This window comes from Plecotus auritus, assembly GCF_963455305.1.
Source record: "Plecotus auritus genome assembly, chromosome: 10".
Classification (NCBI taxonomy): domain Eukaryota; kingdom Metazoa; phylum Chordata; class Mammalia; order Chiroptera; family Vespertilionidae; genus Plecotus; species Plecotus auritus.
The window spans coordinates 24,224,089-24,235,208 of record NC_137785.1 but is presented as its reverse complement, the minus strand read 5'-3'; the positions used below and the strand labels follow the sequence as shown (position 1 = coordinate 24,235,208).

At 56.9% G+C, this 11,120-nt stretch overlaps 1 protein-coding gene across 1 annotated transcript; it reads left to right on the top strand.

The window, feature by feature from the left end:
• Nucleotides 1–427: 427 nt before the first annotated feature.
• Nucleotides 428–10,938, top strand: CIBAR2 (CBY1 interacting BAR domain containing 2; the record flags this gene model as incomplete). Its single annotated transcript, XM_080645190.1, has 8 exons — nt 428–447; nt 2,096–2,330; nt 4,236–4,304; nt 4,393–4,494; nt 5,388–5,492; nt 8,679–8,792; nt 9,997–10,098; nt 10,795–10,938. 8 exons carry the CDS (start codon nt 428–430, stop codon nt 10,936–10,938), a joined length of 891 nt encoding a protein of 296 aa, XP_080501316.1.
• Nucleotides 10,939–11,120: the final 182 nt, after the last annotated feature.

Genomic DNA, 11,120 nt, shown 5'->3' with positions numbered 1-11,120 from the left:
CCCCGGGGAAGGCCTGTGGCCTCCTGGAAGGAAGGGGGCCTCCGCACACAGGACCCACAAACACAGCTGGGCCCAAGGCTGAGTCCACCTCCGGGGGACCCAGGACACTGCCCTGTTCCACAAGAACCTCCACCTGCAAGGGGAGAGAGGGGGCCTCTCTGGGACTCCTCTGACCGATGCAGGGCTGGGCAGGCCCTCCTAACCCACTGGGAGCGGCTGGCCTGGGGAGGGGTTGTCAGGCAACCAGCCGAGTCTCCTCCCAGGGCAGCTGCGAGTGGCCCCGTTGCCCAGCAACCAGGTGGCAGCGTCCCCTGAGCCAGGACCTCGCAGCTGCGCCCAGCCCTGCCCTGCTTCTCACGGGCCTGCAGGACCCCTGGGGCGCCGTGCTTATTCCGCAAGCCTGGGACAGCTGGGGCCTCTGGTCACAATGAACATTGTTCTCTTCAGGTAAGTGGCTCTGTACTGGTGCTGGCCCTGGCTGGGAGGTGGGAGGGGGAGGCTGGGTTTTCAGGACCCCATGCATGCAGACAGATGGTGCAGCTGGGATTGCTCGATGGGGATGGAGTCAGGGAGGTGGGGAGTGATGAGAGTGAGCTTTCTTCTACACCCGCCTCTCCTCAAGGTCAAAAGAAAGCATCCAGAATATTGTCTCTGTCCACTTCTCCAGCATTACTGCCCACAGCTCTGAGGAAGCCAATTCACAGGGCCCACCCCCAACTTTCCTCGCTCACCTCCACCTAGAAAAGCCCTCCTCATGCCGTAAAGCCCGCCAGGGCTTGCCCCTTCTGTGGAAAGGTCGCGACCCCCCACTCTCAGCCTGATTCTATCACTGCTTTCTTACAACTCGCCTGTCCCTTAACCCATTGTTTCCACGCCTGCTTCCTCGGAGGGCCCCAAACCCGAGGGTGTCTCTGAATCACCCGATGTGCTTTTTAAAAAAATGCAGCTCCCTGGGCCTCCCTCACAGGGATTCTGGTTCACAGGTCAGGGCTGGGGGCCTGGGGCACTGCATGCTTAACTTGTGCCTCAGGTGATTCTGCTGGGAGGCAAGGACTCCACCCGCAGGAGCTGAAACTGCGGGCAGCTGTGTGACGTTGAGCAAGATGCTTCACCGCTCCGGGCCTCAGTTTACTCGTTCATTAAAAACGCTGATAGTATTAGTGCCTTGCTTATGAGTGATGCATATGGAGTGTTTTGCAAACTGAAGTGGTGCATGAGTCAGGGTTTGTTAGAAGGAGGACAAAGGCCCTCCTCACTGTTTCCAGCTTCAGGGATGTGATTGGATGGTTGCACAGGGGACTTTAGTCAACTGGAGAGAGGCAGCAGGGTCCTGGGGACAGGGACTCGGAGTTGGGGAGCGGCCCGGGCAGGAGGTGAGTGCCAGGGTGTTTAGGGGAGACTAAATTCAGCAGGGCTGGGAGGGGAGGATGAGTGGATGGAGCGGCTTTTCAGGGCAGGGAAACTGCTCTGTGACACTGTGACAGTGGATATGGGCAGCGGGCATTTGTCGAAACCCACAGGATGTACAAACAGCACGTGATCCATGTGCCCTAATGTAAACTATGGCTTTTAGGTAACAATGCATCACTATGGGCTCATCTTTTGTAACGAATGTCCCCCAGTGATGTGGGATGTACTAATGGGATGTGTGTGTGCTCAGGCACAGGGTTCCGGGACCTCACAGTGTTTCTGTGAACCTAAAACTGGTCGCCCAGAAAGTTCATCCATTTAAACATAAAGCTTCAAGGTTCAGAGAAGGAGAATTTCAACAACTTGGGGATAAGATAGAAAAGAGGACATGTCGGAAGGAGGAGACCGAGGCGGCCAGGAAATAAAGAGCAGCTCTGCCAGGGGACAAAAGCCCTCTGAAGGGTGGCAGGGGAGGCGCTTGGAGCCGAACCCCAGTTGGCGCTCCCGCCTGGCCACTGGCCCGCTCTGTGACCCAGCGCGACTCCCCCTCGATGGGCTGACACCTAACCTTGAGTGCTGTCCCAGGGACAGACGCCTGCCCAGCCGCTGGCCACCTGGGAAGAAGGGGATGGTGGGAGAGCCTGTGTCACTGCCCAGACGCCCCCTCCGGCCCCCACCTCCTCAGGGACAGCCAGGTGAGGGCGATGGAGAGCGCAGTGACCAACGCTGAGACGTACTTCGGCCGGTTCTGCTCGCTGCTGGCCGCCTACACCAGGAAGACAGCCAGGCTGCGGGACCAGGCCGACCGGCTGGTCAGGCAGCTCATCGACTTCGCCAACACGGAGAACCCCGAGATGCGGGCCACCATGAGGAACTTCGCCGAGGAGTTGGCCAAAGTGCAGGACTACCGGCAGGCCCAGGTGAGGTAGGCCCGGGGGAGGCAGGCCCGGGGGAGGCAGGCCCAGGTGAGGCAGGCCCAGGTGAGGCAGGCCCGGGGTGGGGGCAGGCCCGGGGGAGGCAGGCCCGGGGTGGGGGCAGGCCCGGGGTGGGGGCAGGCCCGGGGTGGGGGCAGGCCCAGGGGAGGCAGGCCCGGGGTGGGGGCAGGCCGGGGTGGGGGCAGGCCGGGGTGGGGGCAGGCCCGGGGTGGGGGCAGGCCCGGGGGAGGCAGGCCCAGGTGAGCGGGCTGCAGAGGCCCCACGGCCAGAGCCAGGGTGGGGTCAGAGGGTGGGGGCAACCCTGCAGGGGCCACAACCAGGGACATCTCCTCCCTGGGTGTGGGGGGCCACACCTCCGTTTATAGGACTAAGAACAGGAGGCTTTGGGGGCTGGATGAGCGGTGGACAAGGCCAGAAGGCCCAGGCGGCCGGTCCTGAGTCCTGCCGCTATGGGCTCCTGCGTCCCAGGCGGGAGGCGCATTCCGGGGCCCAGAGAGCCTGGAGAAGGGACAGGAGACTGCAGCATATTAAGAAAATAATTAAAAATAAAAATCTCCTACCAACCCCCAAAACTCCTGTGATTGTAGAAAAGAACAAAACAGCTTTTCTACTAAATGAGCATTTCACCAGGCCTGCAAGGCGCAGGGGATCGGATTAGTGATGGGAAGACAGACCAAGCCTCAGCCCCGCGCAGCCGGGCAGCGGAGCCCTCCCAGGCACGCGGTCAGGTTCTCCGGGAGGGAGAACTGGTCCTAGGCGAGGGGCTCAGCACCTTTGTACACAGGGTTTCCTGATTTCACCTGGGGACTGGGTGGCACCTGTGCCAGCTGATGGTCTTTACCCAAAGGAAAAGGGAAGTCTCACGTTTGTATGACAAGCAGGAGGTCACCGCTTGCAGTGGGTGAAACTTGGGAGACGCTCGCTGCCTTCCTGGATGTCTCCGTTTCAAAGACAAGACTGCGCTCTGGGTCATAAAACCCACAAGAGGCCTCTTTAGCTTTGACAAAGGTTTAGGTGCATCTCACAGGGACAGAGAAGGGGTTCACAATGGCACGTTTTCTAAAGGAGTGCTTCCAGGAAAGGGAAGGAAAGTCCCTTTCCCTGTTGGCTGTGGAAATCGTTTTTTCGATTTGTGTTTATCCTCACGAGGTCAGAAGCCTCAGTGAAGGAGACGGAAGGGGCCTTGGAGAGTGCAGCTCCCCTGGCCATGGGGGAGCCAGGCGTGCAGGGAGCCCGTCCTCAAGGCACCAGCCTCCCTGGAAACGTGTTAGGAATGCAGATCCCAGGCCACCCCTGGACCTGCTGAGGCGGAATCTCTGGGGTGACGCTGGCAATCCAGGTTCTCAGGAACCCCTGGGGGCATCCCGAGGCCTACTCTAGGTGCCACTTCCTGATTCTGAGCAATGCTGGCACCGGGTTAGCTTTGATTGTGATTATCACCATCACTGATGCTGTTGATTGAAGTGTCTAGTATCAGGCTGGACTCGGGTGTGAGGCTTCCCCCTCGCCGACCCTGCTGTGTTCTTAGGGTCAGCTCTGCATCCCAAATGAGATCCTAAGGCAGTCTGGAGAAGTAAAATAGCGACAGGTCCCATTCCTGTACCCATCCCTGGTGGGTACAGTCATTATACCCATTTTACAGGCACGGAAATGAGGCGCAGCGAGATGAAATGCATTGTCCAAGCCCTAGAGAAGCAGAACCCTGAACCCAGGCTGGTGATCGCAGCCGTAGGGTGAGGGAGGGCGCCCCGTGCTCCCCTGCCCCCTGCAGGCCCCACCTGCAGCTCTGTGTGTGTGACGACCCTACACGTGCGGGCTGGAGGTGGCTAGTCTCCAGGCATCCCCCTGGCTCCATCCATTCTGATTCTCTGCGTGTCTGTGCTCCCCCAGGTTGAGAGGCTGGAGACCAAGGTGGTCACCCCCCTGAAACTCTATGGGCCTCAGATAAAGCAGACACGGGTGAGTGAGGGCACTGCCCTGTGGGGTGCGCAGTGTGCGGGGCTGGCTGAGCCCCAGCCCCAGGAAACAGCCCTCCTTCTTCCTTTAGGCCGAGATCAAGAAATGCAAACATATACGGAATAACGAGATCAAACAACTGGAAAAGTTGGAGAAACTGAGGCAGAAGTCACCTTCAGATAGGCAAATGATCGTATCCTCCCCTGGCGTCCAGCCCAGGGCCTGGGAGCCCCGGGGCCAGGATTACCGTTTGTCACGGGCGCCCTCTGGTGGGGGCTGCTGGTTAACCTGTCTCCTTAACATCTCTCTCAGTCCCAGGTGAGGGTCACAAGGCTGGCTGTCTGGGGAAGGTAGATCGCATGCAGGTAATGAAAGACCTCACAAAACGGCGAGGTGAGCTCTTCCCTGGGCAGGTGTGTGCTGAGCTCAGGATAGGAAAGTCAGGTGTGGGGGGAGCCTGGGGCCAGGAGCCCTGGGGTCTCTCCACCACTGACACCGAGCAGCCGGTCAGCAATCACCCCCTCCTCAGGTCACCTATTTAACACTCACACGCGTAGGCACTTCTAGATGAGGAAACCCGGGCTAAGAAAGGTGTCTTCCCCAAGGTCACAAGGGAACGAACGGGGCAACCTGAACTCAGTTGAGGGCGCTCTAAAATCCAGGCTGTGCCGGTGTGAAGTGGGGTCATACAGAGGTCGATCAAAGGAACCAAGGAATTAGTTGATTAACTTGAGGGTGTTCCACATGCAGGAATTAATTATTCTCAATGTGGAGCACCTGTGATAATAATAGCTCAGCAGGTGCCCACTGCCTCATTCTTACAACAACCCTGGGAAGTAGGTCTTATCCCTGTCCCCTGTTCACAGGCAAGGGAATTGAGACTCTGAGAGGTTAAGTGACTTGCATGATGTCACACAGGTAGCAAGTGAATCTAAGCAGCGCCTGCCCCCTTTAGCCATGGTCCTACTCGGCCATTTCTTCGATGACCAAATTGTCTAGGGACCCCCTGAGCCGGGAGAGCCGGCCTACCAGCAGGGTGAGGATGATCCAGGTGGAAGCACCCCTGACACTGTCTGTCTCGGGCAGGCAGAGACCAGTGTGCAGAAGGCCTCGGCGGACGCCAGCCGCACTACCCACCAGCTGGAGGAGACGGTCGACGCCTTCCAGACGCAGAAGCTGAAGGACCTGCAGGTGGGTGGTCTGCCTGTGTTGGAAGTACTGAGGGCTGCCTTGTTCGTGCCGTGTGTGTGTGTGTGTGTGTGTGTGTGTGTGTACCTAGAGAGTGTGCGCATGTGTGAGTGTGTGTTAGCTAGTGCCCACTCAGCTCCCGGCACAGTTAATCCCAGCCTAATCCTGGCCTCGGGGCAGGAGGCCGGCTGCTCTGGGCAGCTGTCCCTCCCAGCTGGCCTGCTCAGTAGCCAACATTCGGCAGCCCTGCCCCTCAACACCCAGGCCCAGCTCCCCACCAGGAGAACGTGGTAGAGTGTGTCACCCCCAGCTCCCTTTCTTTCCACACAAGGACCCACAGGACTTGCCCTGACTTCCTCCTTTTCTCCATGAAGTTCTAAATGCCTTCCTCCTCCGCCCGGATGCCACCCTATGCAGCCCAGAACCGTGGACCCAGAGCCCAGCTCTTACCACAGGGCATCAGGGCATCGGGGTCTGAAGGACAAGCTGATCACACAGGCCCCTGCATCCACTTGACCCCCCTCTAGTCCATTTTCCAAACTGCAGCCTCAAGGATCTCACCAAAGGCAGCCCCAATCTGTCACCCCCAGGTTCAACTCCCTCCTGTGACTCCCCTTGTTCCAAGGATAAAGGCCTAGGTCCTCCCCAAGGCTGCAGAAGCCCCAGCCCCACCCCCAAGCTTCATCATAGACATTCCATTCCAAAAGCACCCACAGGTCCTTTGCACAGGCTCTGCCCTCTGCCAGGAAGGCCTTGGACTCTCAGGGAAAATTGCCTGGACTCCCAGACCAGTCCAGCGCCATTCTTTCTTTTTTATTTTTATTGATTTCTGAAAGGAAGGAAGAGGGAGAGAGAGAGAAACATCACTGGTAAGAGAGAATCATGGATCAGCTGCCTCCTACACTCCCCCTACTGGAGATTGAGCCCGAAACCCGGGCATGTGCCCTGACCAGGAATCGAACGTAACCCCCTAGTCGGTGTAACCACTGAACCACGCTGGCCAGGTTCCAGCCTCGTTCTTTTTCTTTTTTTTTTTTTTTAATATATTTTATTGATTTTTTTACAGAGAGGAAGGGAGAGGGATAGAGAGTCAGAAACACCGATGAGAGAGAAACACCGATCAGCTGCCTCCTGCACACCCCCCACTGGGGATGTGCCCGCAACCAAGGTACATGCCCTTGACCAGAATCAAACCTGGGACCCTTCACTCCGTAGGCCGACACTCTATCCACAGAGCCAAACCAGTTAGGGCTCCAGCCTCGTTCTTAATACACTCTGCTCTGCTCCCTCTGGGGGCAGTTAGCCCAGGGACAGATTAATTATATCTTTAGTTTACTCCTTAATCTAACAAACGTTTAATACACACCTACTATGTGCCAGTGCTATGCCTGAGGCTGGTCACGCCGCAGCCAGAAAAGCAGGGCCCTGTCTGTCCTCATGGGATTGACATCCTTCCCATGCCACAGGCCCCGCCATGCCGCATGCCATTCACCCGGGAGGGGAGAGTGTGGTGGAGAACTCGCGGCTCCATGCCTGCCTCCCGCACCACATGTCCCCAGGGCAGACCCCTGCCTGGCTTGTCACCTGCTGGGTCCTGGGTAGTACACAGCAAGTGTTTGGGAAATGAGTAAATAAACAAATGCACACGTGAGCCAACAGTGGTAATTAGTGCTCAAGCATGTACGTTGCAGGCAGGACTTAACCCACAGGCTGGCCATTATTAAGCACCTGATGTTTGCGGCCTGAAAACAGGGCTCTGTAAGGCGCCAGCGAGAGCACGAGATTCTCAGCCTCCCTCCACGGTCAGGGGCCACCACAAGTTGCAGTTTCAAGTGCGCATCCTTTAAACTTCCGGGGTCAAGGTGGTAAGGGACACTTAACCAAGCCATTCCACAAAAGCCCTCCAAATTTTAAGAGATAAAAACCCAGAACTTGAAATAATGATTACCACCCTATTGGTTTTAGGTCACACTTCTAATAAAATGATCAGATTTCCTCTCCAGCCCCCCTAAAAGAATGTCAGGAACATTTCATACAGGGGTTCCCATACCTGAGCATGCGTCAGAAGTCACCCGGCGGGCTCCTGAAACTGCAGAGCAGCAGGCCTGTCCTGGGTTCCACTCCATGGGGCTGGGGGCGGCGGAGAACTGGCATTTCTGAACAAGCTCCCGGATGGGGCTGGTGCTGATGCCAGGAGCAGACTGAGAGCTAATTGAATTCTCGTGGGGCTCTGCGAACAGGACTGCCCTGTCCCTACGGTGCAGAGACATAAACTGAGGCTGGAGGGGATGGCATTCCCTCGGCCCAGGCAGGATGAGGCTGTGACCCGCCTCTTGATTCTCAGCTGCTATCACCAGCCTGCCTGCCAGGGGCAGGAGGGGAGGAGGCAGGTATTTCCACCAGCCTTGGGACACTCTGCGCATTCTTCTCCCAGGCTGCCTTGCGGGCTTCCTCTGGCCTGCCTCTCCCAGGTGCTTCCCATGTTACCTGAAGTGGTGTGTTTCTAAACTTCAGGCTCCTTTTCTGACACCTAGCCTGTGCCCTGCGAGGGCCCTACACACAGTAGGAGTTTGTAGTAGGCCCCAAGCACAAAGGAGCCTCTGCTGGGGCCTGACACACAAAGGAGCCTGGCACGCAGTAGGAACTTGTACTAGGCACTGCACACAGTAGGAGCCTCCACTGGGGCCAAACAGGCAGTGGGAACTCTAAAAGAGCTTATTGAGACAAGCTGATCATTTGATCAAGAGAAGCCAATATCTAATTACATTTTAATGTGGTAACTCAGGTTGTGGAGCCTCTGGGCTGAGCCATGTCTGCCAGCAACACCCCTCCCTCTCCCGGAAGACCCACTCACAGCCCGTGGGTGGCAGAGGCTGAAGGTCTGTAGCCATCAACCTGCAAAGGCCGGGCGAAGGAGCCCAGGGTGACAGAGCTGAGGAAAGGACGCCCCTCAGAAAGTCCTCTCTGCAAAAGGAGGCCTCTACATTTCTGGAATAAGCTATGTGCAAGGCAGCTTTTGAATGGGAATGCATTATCTGTTCGAATAAATTAAAACTAACATTGACCGAGGACCTATCCCCATAAAGACAACTAATGCCTCCTCGCCCCCCAGTTTGTCCACATGCGAGGTGACCCCGGACTCTCCTTTTGACAGTGTTGCTTATGTGATTCGCACTTCCCTCCCCACAGAAAATTTTTTTGGACTTCGTGACCATTGAGATGGTCTTCCACGCCAAAGCGGTGGAGGTTTATTCCAGCGCCTTCCAGACGCTGGAGAACTACGACCTGGAGGGGGATCTGCAGGTGGGTCCCAGGTGCCCCGGGCCTGGCTGGTGGCCTGGGCTGAATTCGATTTGGGTTCTGTCTGGATAGAAGCGGTTTTTGTTGGCAACATTTTGTAATTTTTATCATTTGAAAGACTCATTCTGATGAACTGTTGTAAACCTCTGCCCCTGGGTACCAGTTTAAAAACAAGCAAATGAATCAATAATGACAAAGCCTCTCCAGGCCGATGCGCACTGTTGTTGGGATGTTCACGAGGTGCTTGTTACCCCGTCTGAGCTGATGAAAATCGAGCATTCTCTGTGACCTATGACACGACGGCCACGCCCGTGGTGTAAACAGCAGTCACTTGTCCTGGTCCCTTGGTGGTTCTGGGGTTGGTGAGCGCCGCTGGGTGGCCCTCACTTGGGCCTGTGGTCAGTTATCAATCAGGCGTAGCTGGGCTGGGTGCCTGTCCAAGGCTGGCTCGCTCACGTCTGGCAGTTGATGGCTGCCATCTGGGTACAGGACAGGCCATGGGATTTGCAGAGCTCAGTGCAAAATGAAAACGTGGGCCATACTGTCCAACAATTATTAAGAGTTTCCAGACGGCGACAGCGGGTCCCTTCTGAGCTCAGGGCCCTGGAGCCCGAAGACCTGGGGGTGGCCTCTCCGGGTGGCGTGGGCCTCCTCACAGCACGGCGGCTGGTCCAGGCGCCAGTGTTTATCCCGGGACAGAGCCAGGAGGAAACTATCACCTTTGGTGACCGAACCTTAGAAGTAACTTAGTGTCACTTCTCCTGCATTCTGTTCTTAGAAGCGAGTCACTCAGGCCACATTCAAGGGGAGGAGGGTTGCATTCCAGCTCCTAGTGGGAGACATGTCAAAGAATGTGTAGAGAGGCTCTAAAACCACCATATGAGGTCAGAAGCACATCGGTCGGGCTCTCCTCACTCATCCCTCTGATATGCCTGTAGGGGGAGAGTGATCTCTAATTTTCCTGTGCGAATCTGGACGCGTACCTAGCCTCTGGGCCTCAGCTTCCCCATCTATAAAACAGGATGAGAACGCCCACTGCAGGGGCTATTGTAGGTCGCATAGGATACTGAACAGGAGGTTCCCCGAGAGGTCGGTGCGGGTGGGGGCTCCGGGGGCGGGGGGTTAGCTGTGTCCCACCATCGTCCTACTCTCACCCCCATCTCTGTTTTCCTATTGGATCTAACCCACCTGAGTCTCTACGTGGCAGGATTTTAGAGCCAAGATGCGCGGAGTTTATGGGCATAAGGACGCGCGGCCCCGCAGGGACACCGCTCCCTCCGCAGCTGTTCCGTGGTCTCGCCCCTGCCAGGTGAGCAGGGGGGGTGGGGTGGGACTGTCAAACCTTTGACAAAGCGAAGTGACTCGAGGGGAGGTCATCTGAGAACATGGGTTTGAAAGGGGACGCTGAGAAGGAGGCGCTGCCAGCCAGTCTGACCTGGGCTTCCTGGAAAAGGATTCAATGAAGCACGGAGCCCAGCGGTGCTGACGCCATGTGTCCCGCGCGCCCCCTAGAGGCACCCTGCAGAAATGTGCACTTGAGAAGCCAGGGCTCAGGATGGTCCTCTAGGTATTAACGGAGCAGCATAAGTACAGACTGGAAGCAGCCTCCTGCCAATAGGGTAGGTTCAGTCACCCAGCGGGTGGGGGCGAGGGGAAAGCTCGCCCCACAGTGTGTGGAGGGGACAGGGGGTGTCTCTTGACTTTCTGAATCATTCTCCCCCAAGGCAGCGGAGGAAGTATGGCCCCAGGCAGGCCGACTGGATCCAAACCCACTGCTCCCAAGCTGAGTGACCTTGGGAATTCCTTAACCTCTCTGTGCCTTAGATTCCTCACCTGCGAAGTGAGGCTAGTAACAGTCCCCCCTTCGTAAGGCTGTGGTGAACGTTAGGTGAACAAATCTACGCAAAGCATTTAGAAAATGCTCAGTACTTGTGGCGGTCATTATTGCCACCGATGTGCAGTTATTATGGATATTGCTGTGATGATGATGATGGTTATTATTTAGAGCGCCCAGAGCACCCCGCGTGGCCAGAGAAAAGAAGAGGAGGCGAGCGAGGACGACTTCGCGGAGGCGGACCTGGAGGAGGACCCCAGGGGCTGGGGTGGGGACTCCATCAGTGGGACAAGAACTTCCAAGTCAGAGAACTAGGGGCTGACCCTGGATGTCTGGGGGGACTCTGCTGTGTATCCCTGGCAAATCATGTGTCATCTGAATTTCAGATTTCTCGTCTGTACAACAGGGACAATATCACTCGCCTCCCAGGTGGCTCTGGGGTTCAATGTGGCCAGCATGGTGCCTGCTGCATAATGGGTGTTCAATAAACAATGGGT